The 15,045-nt window shown below is 46.1% G+C and overlaps 1 protein-coding gene across 2 annotated transcripts in view; it reads right to left on the bottom strand.

Moving 5' to 3' along the window:
* Positions 1-3,563: 3,563 nt before the first annotated feature.
* Positions 3,564-15,045, bottom strand: part of AMOT (angiomotin) — a 60,580-nt gene continuing 49,098 nt past the window's right edge. For both annotated transcript variants that reach the window (XM_042974658.1, XM_042974659.1), the window contains 4 exons: positions 8,156-8,278; positions 7,170-7,402; positions 5,376-6,083; positions 3,564-5,015 (listed from right to left, as the gene is read on the bottom strand). In XM_042974658.1, the coding sequence (XP_042830592.1) occupies positions 4,918-5,015; positions 5,376-6,083; positions 7,170-7,402; positions 8,156-8,278 (1,162 nt within the window). In that variant the 3' untranslated portion in view covers positions 3,564-4,917. The remainder of the gene's footprint in view (positions 5,016-5,375; positions 6,084-7,169; positions 7,403-8,155; positions 8,279-15,045) is intronic.

The raw sequence follows: 15,045 nt of genomic DNA on the forward strand, positions 1-15,045 counted from the left end.
CAAGATAAGATGGTGGTAGAGGTGGGAAGCAGAAGATGTTTTTTTATTCTGCAACTGTGTAACTCATATAGACTGTGAATAGCTTATCACAGTAGGGGATGCCCACAGGAGGGGAGGTGAAGTACCACACGGATAATCGGATCAGTTATAATACTGGATAATATCTACAGATGCTCCCACAAGGCAATCTTCGTCACTTTTGAGGGAACACCTGTTTTTTCTCCCCACGAATGACGGCTCACTAAGAACTGGGCACAACGTACTTCTGAAAGAAATGCCTCGGAAACCTTTGTACGAAGGTGCAGTTGACTGAATACCATCTTCTTCGTCCCAAAAAAGAGGAGTGGATTTTCACGCACGGTTTTTAATGCACTTGTCATAAATATGGAGGGAATATGGGGCGCCTGGGTGGCTCAGTCGGTTGGGCGTCCGACTTGGGCTCAGGTCATGATCTCGCAGTCCAGGAGTTCAAGCCCCGCGTCGTCGAGCTCGGTGCTGACAGCTCGGACCCTGGAGCCTGCTTTGGATTCTGTGTCTCCCTCTCTCTCTGCCTCTCCCTCACTCATGCTCTCTCTCTCTCTCTCTCTCTCTCTCTCTGTCAAAACTAAGTAAACATTAAAAAAAATTTTTTTAAATATGGAAGGAATATGTCTCCCAGCTTAATTTAAAAAAATCAAATTTCGAGTTTAATGAATTCTATACCCTCCTCCCATCCATGTTGCAACACCCATCAAGCCAATTTCTCTGTAAAAAGTGTCAACTCAAAGCTTGTGTCCCCTCCTCAGTCAGGGTGGGACACAGTGGTAAACAGGAGGTGCAGGGAGGGCAGTGTAAAGGCAGCTTGAACATTTTCAGTCCAAAAAAGCCGGCTTGTTCGCGGTTTTGATTTGCTTTTAATAACAAGCTCCCTCAACCAAAACTGATGAATTGGCATAAGAACAAGGGTACAAAAGAAACATCAAGGGGCCTTCCAAACTGTTAACTAAAGGATGAATTCTCTGCTTTGGGTGGCCATCATTTTAGCCCTCAGAAACAGGGAGATAAAAAGATGCAAAGCTTTTAATATATGCTGCCTGAATATATAAAGGAAGCGATTAGAGCCTGTGGCCCGTAGTGTTGTCTTAATACTTTATAATCACATTCCGTACTTTAAGCAAATGCAAATTCTGTCCAATGCTGCCCTTGAAAGGCAATTTCAGTGCATAGTAAATTGAAACTAATCACTGATACAGGGTAAATACAGCCTCTGTTGGGTAAACACCAAAGCATTTTCCACACAGTACTGCATTTTAAAATAGCTAACTTTATTGTCAGTGAAAAGATAGGCACAAAGTGGATTCAAACCTGCTTAACTTTATTGGAACTAGCTCAGTCGATTACAGAATGGGGTCGCAATCAACAAGGGGCCACATACATTTTACACCGAAGGCGATTCTTCTCTAGCCATCTGCCAACCCCAGCTATCCATTTTATTAACACATGCCATTAATCACAAGGGAGGCCAGAAAGGAGGTTTGATGATTCCATGTAACCCATCGCTGCTACTGGAAAAAAATAAACAAGCTCTGACACTTGTCCTACTGATGATGAATGACACTCGGGAGATATATTTCCAAGGATCGTGGCGGGCTGAAATTGATGGCAATTAGCCCATCCTGATGCCTTCCTTTGAAAACATGTTCCGTAAGAATGCACACATTTTAAGTAACACATTCCATATGTGAAGGAGCGACTGAGATAACAGGAGATTGTATGGCTAACAGACATGAGAATATAATTTATAAAAGTTAGTCCATATGTATATACTTTAAGCTGCCGCGTTATGAGTGTTTAGGCTCTGCATAAAAAGTAGTTTGCACAATCGGTTTGCTCATTTTCCAATCGTTGTGCCCACCCAACCGCGTAACAAGAGAACACTTGGTATGTTTTCTGCGGCGGATGACGGCAGATATTTCAGGTTCTTGCTCTCCCTGTCACCCTGAAGCTCGAAAGCAACATCGAAAATAAATCCTTCATGAAAACAACAATCGAGATACATGATTTTAAGAGAATGTGCAAGCTACTTTTCGTTAATGAAAAATGGTTAATGGGAGTTTTCCATCAAGTGCAATTCATTCTAATGAAGTTTTTCTGTGCATGGGGCATCAGGGTACAACTGACTTAAATAGGTCCCCAGAGATCACCAGGCAGTACGCGTTAAGACAAGGTCACCCTTCTGTCCTGAGGTGCCAGTAAAATGCATAGATAAGTGGGAGTCCAGAAAGATCCCCCAAGTGTTATACCCTGACAATTGTGAAAAAGGTGATTGACTTGACATTTCTCCCATAAACCTGAATCTTTAGAAGGACACCTATTAGAAATTTTCTGAAAAGGCTGAATCTACCTTCTTTGTAAACACCGTATACGCCATGGACTCCTTCCATCTCTTAGATGTACGATATTACTTGAGCAAATTACCTGGGATTAAAAAAAAAACTGAGCCAAAAGGGACTGCCTCTGGTGTGAGGGGGCAGAGATGCTGTGGAAAGTTCAAAGTAGTACTCAGCCAAGAACTTCCTCCTTTCCCCAAAGTATATGAGGCTAAAGAGACAGCTGCCACACAGCGTGGAACGTATGACATTTGTCACCTTCCAGAATGTGATTAAAATCATGGCTCCCAGAGCTAGCAAAAAATCTGGCAATGTGTAATAACCATAAAAGGAGCAGATGAAAGGTTTCATCTTATTTGTATTTACTTATTTGGCTAGAAAGCAGCAGTCCTCAAGTTTGCTTTCTATTTGAGGACTTTTCCCTTATGACTGAAGGGGCGGTATGAACGAGTATTAGCACAATGGCACTTATCATTTCTATTTGGGATTCATTTGATGACTGAAGACTAACGTGTAGGATGATCACTTCTTTATCGAAATGTCTAGACTGGCTGAAAATCACGTCACTCTCCCTCATCTCTCCCCCGGCCCCACAAAAAGAACTCGTTCGGCAGGTAATTAGGAATGACACAAAAATACTGTTAAATATGCCATTCCCGTGGTCACGGAGGGAGCCTGTAAGATGACCTGAGACAGCCAATCCCATAGCAAGACAAGAAGCGAGGGGGATTGCTCAGGGGGGAGTTTCATGTGAGTCAATGTTGAAATGAGGACCAGTAAAGAGAAAACCTTGCAAAAAGGCACTGCAGGGGAAGCAAGGTAGGAGTCTAGAACCCTGGACAAAGCAACGAGGCCAGGGACATTTTACAAATTACGAATGCCCTGGTCCATGAAGATGCCTTTTCTTAAGATGAGCCTTTTGGTATATAAGGATTTCCCAAAATAAGCATGGTAATTGGCAAAATGGAAAGCTGTGTTGTGTGATCTTGAAAAACTAACCTCTCCAGGTCTCAAATTCCTCATCACTAAAACGAGGGGGTAGGGCTCTATTGCTGAAGTTCCTTCCAGCCACTATGCTTCACAACATAATATATCAGGCCTACTCTTCTATTAATCCGGTTTCTAACTAACACATCCCCAAACTTCTACCCCCCCCACCCTTACCTAACACCCCCCACTTCCCTCACCCTCCCATACCCCTGAAAATTGATCTTAATGACATTGTCTGTGGATCTGTCACCTTAATTAAGGGCAGAGAGGTGACACAGAGCAGGGACCTGTGGCAAGAAGCAGCCCTTTTGTGTCCCTGGAGGCGGCCCTAGGGCAAAGCTCCGGAGCCATGGCCTCCTTGGTCCCTGTCCACATACACATTTTCTGCTGCTCTCCAAAGGTATTCCAAGATGAAGTCACTGGCAGTGAGAAGGGACAGCTAAGGATACATCTGCAGCCCACCTCTCCCCCGACTGCTATTCCCTTGGAGGTTACAGTCAACGATGCCTTTTAAGACGTTATGCTAAGAATTGGGGAAAACAAACGGAGTTATCTGAAAGTAGTCACCAGAAATTCAAAGCATTCAGCCCATCAACAAAAATGCTTCCTCGTTTTGCAAATGATTGGAAACCTGAAACTGGTGACACAGCCAGTGAACTTGTGCTGGAGAAACAATGAACACTAACCAGATTGGTCTCAGGAAAGCCAAGCGAGCTGTGCTCATGGCCACACGCAGCACCTCGCGCAACTCTCCATCAAGGCCTCCGAAGGTCTCACTCCCTAAGAAGGAGGAAGTTGTACAGCACACAGCTAATTTACTCTCCTAGCATCTGAAAGCAATATATTAATTATCCAAATGCATAAATTACTCCAGAGTATATATATGAATGTATGAACCTCCGCGAGGGAACCAAAAGAATCCACTTCCAAAGCACCACTGAAATGAAGATAAACACAATCTCCTGGCACAGGGTAGCTGGGAAATTGGGAGGGAAAATTAGCTCCAGCACCCTTCCACACCCCAATATCCCCTGCCTTTTCTTCAGCTTACACAGCTCCTAAACCTATTCCCTTTCATGAGCCCGAGATGAGAGCTCCCTCTCTGGATGCTGCCTAGATGGTAAGTATACAAAACAGCATAGGTGCAAATTCTCTCCGGCTTCCCACTTCTGAAATCTACATGTTACGCACTGTCTCCCAAACATACTGTGCTCTTCAATGAAAATGATCTGGAATATGGAAATGCTAAATAAAATCACGCACATTGCAAACATTCATGTATACCCAGCGATTAACAGTCCAAGTGTTTGTATAAACCCAAACAATAAACTTTAGAGCACATTCTGATTCATCTGTCTTTAGAGGTACTCTCTGAGTGTGTACCAGAATAGACTGGAGTTTGTATGGTATTACTTAAGTACTATATTGTTTCAATAAAAAGTCCCTTTAAAAAACATCCCCCCCACCCCTTGTCCTCACCCTCAAAATAAGAACAATCAAAAAGGAAAAATGGTTAAAAGCACTCTTGCTGATAAACTGCAGCTCTTGAATAGGCCGTTTAGATGAGATATTCCACCATCTCTGCGTCAGGCTCTTGTCCCAGGATCTGAATGGGAGCTTTTCTTTCCAGAGTATTGGAGTGGAAAACGGGGCCATCTGAATGGAAACAGGGGGTTAGAAACCACTTAGGGATCAAGTAAAGACTCAGACTGCTAGAAACAGCCAGCGTTCGAGCCAGGAAGCCGGTGGCCAAGTGAGACTTGCCTGACACCACCTCCCCTTGTTCACCTGAGCATTTACCGCAACCGGAAGAACCACCTTGACGCACTTCTGCTCCCATCCTCGTGTCCCAAAAAGTCACTTACGGGCTCTGCACCCATCGCTTGGGATCAATCCCCTTTCAAACCCGAACAACTCTGGCCCAACGACCGGCTGTGTGTACACCACAGGGTGCCAACAAGCAATCCGTAATAGTGGGCAGAACCCAAGGCTACCTGGGGTATGGAAGATCATTACCTGTCTTATCTGGATTGCAGGTCAGACTTGGTATAGACAAACGACGTGGTCCAGAGCCGGCAGCTGGACTTGCAGAAGCGTCAGCCTGAGCCACAGCTGGAGTTGGAGCTGGAGCCGGAGTAGCAGCCGCAGTCGGAGCTGGAGTTGGTGCCTGAGTCTGAGCCGGAGCAGAAGCCGGAGACGCTGCTGGAGCCGGAACCGCAGTCGGAGCCGGAGCTGGAACCGGAGCCGGAGCAGCTGGAGCAACCTGAACAGCAGCAGGAGGCGCGACAGCGGCGGCGGCGGCGGCGGCGGCGGCGGCCGAGGCAGCGGCCGGAACCTGAGCGGCAGCAGCTGGAGAGACGGCAGCCGCAAGAGCAGCAGCAGCAGCAGCAGCAGCGGTTGCTGGAGACGGGGCGGCGGCGGCGGCAGCCGGAGGAGCAGCAGCAGCGGCGACAGCAAGTGGAGCAGCGGCTACCATGGTGGTGGTGTTGGTGGCAGCGTTGGCAGTGATGGCGGCGGCAGTGGCGGCGGCGGCGGCGGCTGGCGCGGGGACAGAGACGGGAGCACCAGCTGCGGTTTTGCCGGGTTCCGTGCCCCGCTCCGTCTGCGTGCTGCAATCGCGGCTGCCCGTCTTGGAGTGAGCGGAGAGCAGGGGAGTGGAGGGCGGCACCGGCGAGGGTGTGGAGGGCACGGACTCGGCGCGGTAGTCCCCACCCAGGAGGATACCTACAAAGGGAAGACGGCAAGAGGTCAGAAAAGTACGGGTTCCTCAAATGCAGACATCGGGTTACGTCGTCTTCCTCGCAGGAGGTTCAGGAGAAGCACGAACAACGGGACGCGAGTCTCCACTTGCGCCTCCGAGGAACCCAGGAAATCGGTTCGGCAGGCCCGTCCCTTCTGGTCCTCGTTCTCCACCCCAGCACGGTGTATTAAGCCTTTAAGTTTCCCGCGGATCTGTTTTGATCTACTTTTCCAGCGGTGATTGATCTCCACTGAGCTTGCAGAAGGCTTCTACTTGGCTCCACTTACAACCCCCGTCTTCCATGACCAGCCAGCCAGAAAGGAGTGGGGGAACGATCGGTGGTCACGGATGAGTGCTACGATAACTGTGTAACCTAACGTTCTCATGAAGACCGGGGCCCCCGAAATGCCTACTCTATCCAAAGGACACTGCAAGCATCAGAGGACCAAGGAAGGTATCAGAGGCAACAAAAAGACCTACAATTAAAACACAAAGCTGGCTTTCTCAGGCTCTAAAAATGTGCCTCGTGGTATCCACTGTGCTTCTGGGGTTTTGATTAGAGGGGAAGGAATGGACAGAAATGGAATGAAAAAGTACATTCAGTTCTCATCTCAGAACATTCGGGTAACAAAAACCTGCCACCCAGCTCCATTTAGCTTAACTAGAACTCGGAATCCTTGTATTATGTGGGAGGAGAGAAGGGAGAAAAGTCTGGAATTCTGAACTTTTGACTGACATGAAGGTCACATGGGCTTTGGACAAAGACAAAAGGTCTGGCGTGGCAAAGGCCAAGTCTGAGAAGTTTTTAGAGGAAACTGAAGTTGTCTTCTTTCCCACCCAAACAGAACTCAGAATTCTTATCTTTTAAGGCCTTGGCTTCAACCAGTGTTCTGTCAGTGAGACGTCAGAGTGTGGAGGAGTTCCTGAACAGGCAGCTAGCCTCTCAGGAGGACAGACACCCAACCTGATATATCTTCTGCTCCAGAATCTGGACCATCACTCCCTTTCCTTGCCGAATGGGCACATTATCTAAACGCGTCACTTTAATCTTCTTTATCTACTGTCATTACCTAGGCTCCCCTTCCAGCTCTTGTCATCTCGCTTCTCTTCCATGATGGGGGTGCCGGTCAGCGTGGACGAATGTGAGAGCAGGCCTGACCCGGCATTGGAAATGGACATCAGAGACTTTGCTGGTCGCATGGATGACAGCTGCTCTGTCTTACTTGGCTCCTTCCGGGAACGCTGCTGCAGCACCTTGATCATGGCGTCCTTCTCAATAATTTGGGCGTGGAGCGTCTTAATCCTAGGAGCCAAAGACAAAGAACATATAAAAGACCTCATTGCCACCTCCATGTTCTGGTCTCACTGCCTGCACGGACTTGAGTTTCCATGATCTTTTCAGCTGAGGAGTGGTTTAGTCCTTTCGGCATTGAAAAGCAAGGGGCGGTGTGCTGTGTTTTTAAAAACGCCTTTCTCCACACCCAGATGGATCTAGGAGAGCATCCAGGAGTCGCTGCTTACACCTCAGGAAGCCACAGCAAGGTACCGGTGGGAAAAAGGCCCGTACGTAAGAGAGTAAACGGATGTAGTGGGTGCTATACGGAAGATGCCGAGTCAATGGAACAATGTACTTAGTGAGAAGATGAGGACTTCTTTGAGTGGGCCGCAACTTGAGTTGATAAGTAAATGATCCTGAGTTTATAAGAGATATCAGGTGCCCTACCTCCAAACCCGAATGGATATTCTTTCACTGTGCATTCTGCTGTATCACAAGGTGGAAGTCCAATGCTAGAAGGAATACCCAGAGTACAAATACCAACAATACGGTTCTGGCGGAGGGAAGATGGAAAGCAATTACCAAAGCCAATGGGGAAAGCAAGGTAAGGGTCATTGCATTTCAAACCCAAATGAACAGGCTGGCAGGGGTGCAGGGGTCGGGGGAGGCTGCATTATCAGGCTTCTCATTTGTGAATGAAGATGCCTACCCTTCCATCCTGACCTATCTGGTCTCTATACTTTCTTTGCAGATCCACTGGGGTCCAGATTGATATTTTACCTGCCCTCCATGTCAAGGCAACGCTTGTTGGCCATCAAGATCTCTTCCTCCTCTTTCTGGATGCGAGCTTCCAGAGCCGTGTCATAGCTGGTGTTAGGAGAGTGGCTGATGACTGTTGTATCCCTGGGAAGGAAAATGACTGATGAAGATAAGGCAGCAAAATCAACGAATCTTATCATCTCCCTCCCATGTCAAAGGTATTGCTGGAAAGCGGTAAGCTATAGTCAAACTCATTAGGAATGGTTGGTTTCTGGATGACTGACCGAAAAGAACCTCCAAGACGGGAAGGTTCAGCTTTCAGAGCTAGCTAGAAGAGGTTTTTGGCACGGATACAGCTGCAAAAGTCAGTGAGGGGATTCTATGAGAGGGACACAAACCTCCTGGCAAAGAATCCCTTCACGCTTGTAGATCACGGCCAGGTTATACGAAGATCTTTATATTTTCACTTTATATTATTATTTATATGATACAGAAGATATTATAGACTTTCACTTTATTCTCATGATAGTTATGAAGGCAAAATGGCTGGACTTTGATGAAAGTCCGAGACCGTACTAAACAGCCAGTGCTACAGATATATACCAGCAACTATAGAGACAGCACCAGTAAAGGTCAGATTGGGCAAGTGAGCTGAGCGAAAAGCATGGCCTTTGAGTCAGTGCCACTTAATTCCTGTCTAACCTACATTGGAAACATTCTAGTGCCAAATCAAGGAGTCTCTTCCCCCAGCTACATGACTGTTCTCTTGCCAGAGTCTGAACTGCATGAGGGACCATCATGTCTCCTTTCAAAGTGTCTCAGGCCATTAACTCTAATACTAATTAATAAGGAGTAAAGCGTGTGTGCGCGTGGGCGCGAGACGGAGAAAGAGAAGAAGAAGGAGAGGAGGAAGGGGAGGGGGTGGGGCAAGGCTGATGTCTAAACAGCACAAGTCAAAGATACACGGGGATCCTGTATCGTCCTGGTAAGTGAGGTCATGCACCTTTCTTTAGTTCATTTAGAACCAGTGGTAGAAAAAAAAGAGGGAAAGGAATGAAAACGACGTGGATCCTCTTTGAGTAACTTGGAGGGAAAGAAAAAGGGATTAGAAAGAATATTGATGTAATTATATTGGTCTTAAAGGAAAAGCCGACAATAGACTGGGAAAACAATGAATTAGCACCGCTTCATCATACTTCCTATGAGGACGGGGATCTGTGGGAGAATTTTCTGCTGGCACCTGGCTATGTTCTGTTAGCTTACAGACTGTGACAGTACAGACGGGAGTGAAAGGGCAGGGAATGAAGACACAGACAGCGGGTATTAAAGTTAGGGAATTTTGGTGAGTTCCTCAAAACTCCTGTTGCCCCAACATGCTTACACTTGATATGCCATTTACTTGAATGGTGAAACAAACTGGGCCAAGAGAGAGAAGGCCTTGCAGTGGCTCACCTAAATTGAAAACATTTTAGCATCTCAGGATTCTACACTTGCTCCTAGTGCGACCAGGAATGGCCCTTGTGTTCCAAGGTGCTCAAGGGGAAATGGCGTTGTGTGATGTTGAGAGCACGGGCTCTGACTAGAGACCACACGAGGGTCCAAGCCTCCTTTCCCAAGTACCCCGCCACGAACAAACTCTATGCTCAGGAAGTCAGTTCACTGCTCGAGACGTCCGTCTCCTCAGACAGAAGTCATAATTACACCTGCATCTCATGGCATTTTGGGGGGGGGGGGCTCAAATAAAAGCACGCATGTAAAAGATACAGTGCACAGTAAAAACGCCCAACAAACATATCCGTAATTAGAGAGAAAAGTATGGGTAGGGGCGCCCGGGTGGCTCAGTGAGTGAAGCGTACGACTCTGTTTCCGCTCAGGTCATGATCTCACAATTCTGTGTGTTCAAGCCCCATCAGGCTCTGCGCTGATGGTGCAGAGCCTGCTTGGGATTCTCTCTCTCTCTCTCTCTCTCTCTCTCTGCCCCTCCCCTGCTCACGCTGTCTCTGTCTCTCTCAAAATAAATAAACAAACTTAAAATTTGTTTTAAAAAAAGAGAGAAGTATGGGGAGAAGGAGAGTGACATGCAAGAGGGTGTGACTTTAACCAATTCCGGCCCTAGGTGGAATCCTAGGGGCAGTTCCTGCAGTGCAGAGTTCCAACATGATGGCCGCTTCAGAGCCAGGCCGCTCTAAAGGCTGATGAGCGTGCGGTTTGTCACTGGGGGAGGCAGTGCTGGCCCACGGCCACTTTCATTGCATAAAAGACCATTTTGGGGACGCAGAGCCCTGCCAGCTCATTGATATGGACACTGCGAACTCCTCAGGAATGGAGCCTGAAAATGTGGGGCACTTAGTGAATTCCTCCAGAGCTGCCAGGACGGCCTTCAACATCAATCTTCCTTCTAGAAGACTGGGGCCACTGAGCCAGTGGCTCAGGCAAAAGCAAGCAAGCAGCGTTTGAAGGAGCAACTTGACCTAACTTCCAGTACGCTGAGACTACCCTTAAGCACGTCAGGAGAGAGATGCTGGGCTTGAAAACACAATCTGCAAACCCCAGACTGTACATCCCTGATTTCGACATCCTACATCTAAATTCTTTTTTTTTTTTAATGTTTATTTGTATTGTTTTAAAGGTTTTTAAAAATGTTTATCTACTTATTTCGAGAGAGACAGAGACAGCGCGAGCAGGGGAGGGGCAGAGAGAGAGAACGGGAGAGAGACAGAGTCCCAAGCAGGCTTCACACTGTCAGTGCAGAGCCCGACGTGGGGCTCAATCTCGCAAACCATGAGATCGTGACCCGAGCTGCAGTCAGACCGACTGAGCCACCCAGGTGCCCCCTACATCTAAATTCTTAAGTAAACGATTTCTGGCAACTGTCCCTCCAGGCATCTCTCTCCTTCCAATGAGATTATCCCCATCACCTTGCTTACATCACTTTCCAGAATGTCACTCAGGATTCCCTAATTAAAATAGTTAGCCTTTTCAACTTTTCAACTTCGAATCCATCTTTTCCTGTCAGTAGCATCCTTTTGTTTATTTAACATGTGAACTTGACCATGACTGGAGCCCTGTGGTTGAAATTACTGCGATGCTAAAAAGTGGCTAGACATGCATCAGTCCCTGACTGCAGGAAACTTGCAAAGGGAGACAAAAAAATATAAGGGCAAGCAATTAATTGTTACAGAGGTGAGCGTGAACTTTATTACAACAGGCACTGAAAATTATGAGAGCTGGAACGATCCAAGCTGTGTTTTAAAAAGATAACATTGTCTCTGGCTGAAATGTGATGGGGGATTCGGGGAGCAATACGCTGGATTTGGGCAAACCAGTCAGAACGGTTATTGTAATAATCCCAGCAAGAGATACTGACATCATGAACCGATGCAAACAGGCCATAGGAGGCAGAATTGCTACACCTTGGAGACTGTTTACATGTGGGTGTTGGAGAGAGGGAAGAATGAATGAGAACTTTTGGTGTTTCTAATTCAAAAGACTAGAAAAGATGGCATACAGCTCATTTTCTATGATAGGAATATAAGGAGAGATTTTTGGGGAAACGTTATAATGGGTTTTGATTTTAGTTACATCAGAGTTAACACATCTTAGGAATAGCCATATGACCATATCCAACAAGTTGTTGACAATTCTAACTTTAACCTAAGGGATGTCAGGATGAGAAACAAATCTGAGGACGGAAACGGAGAAAAGCCTATAAGGAAGGAACAGGTAGGCACGTATAATGTGTGTGACCAGCTTCTACCTCCTGCTTTCCCTTCCTTTCCTTCTTTCCCAGATTGACATCATCCAATATAAAAACAAAACACTGCACGTTTGGGAAAGGTTAATGACTGGATTCAGGAAATGCAAACTAGTAAATTACATGGCCGATCGGGTTTGTTATCTTTTTTTTTTGAGAGAGAGAGAGAGTGTGTGTGTATGTGTGTGAGCACGCACGCACACACGGGGGAGGGGCAGAGGGAGAGGGAGAAAGAGAATCTTAAGCAGGCTCCATGCTGTCAGCACAGAGCCTGATGCAGGGCGTCAACTGTCAAATTGCGAGATCATGACCCATCAAAGCCCCATGCAGGACTCAATCTCAGGACTATGAGATCATGACCTGAGCAGAAATCAAGAATCAGACACTTAACCGACTAAGCCACGCAGGCGCCCCAATTATCTTTTCATCCTTTTGCTGCTATTCAGAAATAAATTCACCATTGGTGAGCCACAGTCTGCGTTGCCACATCTATTCTTCTAGGTCGAAGTACTCGGTAATAATTTCCCTTATGTAAATTAAGCATCTAAAGAATCTCTAGGAACACGATAATATGGAAGTCATAATATGGGCCATATTATTGTGATTACTTACCATACTTTTCAGTGACTAAACAATTAATAATAAGCCTCAAACAGTAACTCTTAAACAGTTAATAATCCCTAATCACCATCTTGAAATCTAATCACCATCTTGAAATCATCAAATCAGCAGAGTAGTGGTGAAGGTGTCAAAATGTCACTTTCAATCCCAGTTCTTCTTCTTAGTAGCTGTGTGTGATCTTGGGCAAATTATTTAACCTGTTCCGCATACGTAGAATAGATAATAGTACTTATCGCAAAGAGTTATTGTGAGCATAAGCGATAACGTTAAAGCACGTAGCAGAGTACCTTATATAGAAAACAAACAGTACATGTGATTTCTTGCCTTGACAGCTGTCCCTTTGACAAGTGGTGCTTTGTAGAATCAAAGTGCTAACAGGGGTATGAACAGATCACCTAATAGGTCTTCTCACCTGAGAAAAGGCAGTTGTCTATTATTGTATGACAATCTGTACTTGAGGGGCACCTGGGTGGCTCAGTCAGTTACACGTCCAGCTTTGGCTCAGGTCATGATCTCACGGATCATAGGTTCGAACCCCACGTCGGGCTCTGTGCTGACAGTTCAGAGCCTGGAGCCTGCTTCAGATTCTGTGTTGCTCGCTCTCTCTCTCTCTCTCTCTCTCTCTCTGCCTCTCCCCCGCTTGTGCCCTGCCTCTCTCTGTCTCTTAAAATTAAACAAAGATTAATTTTTCTTAAATCTGTACTTTATTATTCACAACGGCCAAAGACCAGAAACAATCCAAATATCCATCAACAAGTGAATAGATAAACTGGGGTGGCGCACCCAGACTACGGAACACTAGTCAGCAATGAAAAGGAACCAACTATTGATACAGGCATCAACTTGTATGAATCTCAAAATAGTTATGCCCAGTGAAAGAAATCAAGCAGAAAGAGTATATACTACATGACTCCTTTCGTACAACATTCTGGAAAAGGCAAAATTGTAATGACAAAAAGCAGACTGATTGTTGTCTAGTGTCAGGTGGGGGAGGAAGGGATCCAGCTGAGGGGGCACGAGGGCACTTTAGAATGCACCCTCTATCGGGGCGCCTGGGTGGCTCAGTCGGTTGAGCGGCCGAATTCGGCTCAGGTCATGATCTCGCAGTCCGTGAGTTCGAGCCCCGCGTCGGGCTCTGTGCTGACAGCTCGGAGCCTGGAGCCTGTTTCGGATTCCGTGTCTCCCTCTCTCTGACCCTCCCCCGTTCATGCTCTGTCTCTCTCTGTCTCAAAAATAAATAAACGTTAAAAAAAAATTAAAAAAAAGAATGCACCCTCTATCTTGACTGTGGGGTGGCTACATTATTGTATATGCCTGCCAACATTCATCAAACCATATAAAATAGGTGCTTTTTAATAGGTAAATAATACCTATTAATTGAAAAAATTCTACAACCACCATTGATACCACCCAAGCAACATTTCCCAAATGTGCATTTACCTATAAGATATTACATTGGGAACATACAAAGTCAGAGATACTAGCAGAATCCACAGAAACCAAGCAGGTCATTAAAATGTGGCACTACATTTACGGATTGCAGTTAGAGAGTTAGAAACCGTTTCCTTCTCTGTCACTTCTATCCTCCTTCCTTCCTTTTTGCTTCTTCCTCTCCTTCCTTACTCAAATACAGGTTGAGCACTTTCCATATGCAACCAGTATCCTAGACATTTAAAACTTCTTAAGAAGGAAAAGTAGAATATAATGCCTTTACCACAGAAAGGGGCAAAGAGCAGAACCCTGGTCAAATTTGTAGGGTCGAATGAAACCACTGGACAGAAGAGAAAGGGCAAGAGATGTTGGAAAGGAAGGCAGAAGAACCCATAGGTTCTGAAATTAAATTTCCTGGATGCCACCTTGTAAATTGGAAGTCTCATTAAGAAAAGAGGAAAAGGAAACCAATCCCCGTGGCCGAGCATAAGAGGCACTATCTTTGGGAAAAAATAGCATAATCCTAGAAATAGAAGGATCTGGAGGAATTATTACAAGGACCCCAGTCCTTGTCTACCTAGTCTACTTGTCTCATTTTGCGGGAATGTGAACACAGTCTCTCAATTTCTTCTGAGGGCTGGATTAATAGGCATGCAAAGAAGCATACAGTCCCAATACAGGATGTTTGCCCAAGGAACTAACGTAAAGTGTTTCTGGCCAGGTGGAAACTGGCTGCTTTTTATCATATTAGATGATAAGCATGCACTTTTACTGAAAACCGTGATTACACGGAAACTTTCTACCTGGTGATTTAAACGAATGTGGTTTAAATTAAATCTGCTTTATGGAAGGCAACAGATTCTGGGAAGAAGTCTCTCAGAAAGTGGGTTCCCCCAGTATCAAAACTTTCCAGGAAGGCAGGAAGGAAGGAAGGAAGGGAGGAAGGAAGGAAGGAAGGGAGGGAGAGAGGGAGGAAGGGAGGAAGGGAGGGAGGGAGGGAGGAAGGAAGGAAGGAAGGAAGGGGGGTAGTTTCTTTATTACAAGGACCCCAGTGACAACCTCCTAGCTTTCTTGCATTTCCTGACCTGAAGTCTATTCTGAAGTT

This window comes from Panthera tigris, chromosome X (assembly GCF_018350195.1).
Source record: "Panthera tigris isolate Pti1 chromosome X, P.tigris_Pti1_mat1.1, whole genome shotgun sequence".
Taxonomy (NCBI): domain Eukaryota; kingdom Metazoa; phylum Chordata; class Mammalia; order Carnivora; family Felidae; genus Panthera; species Panthera tigris.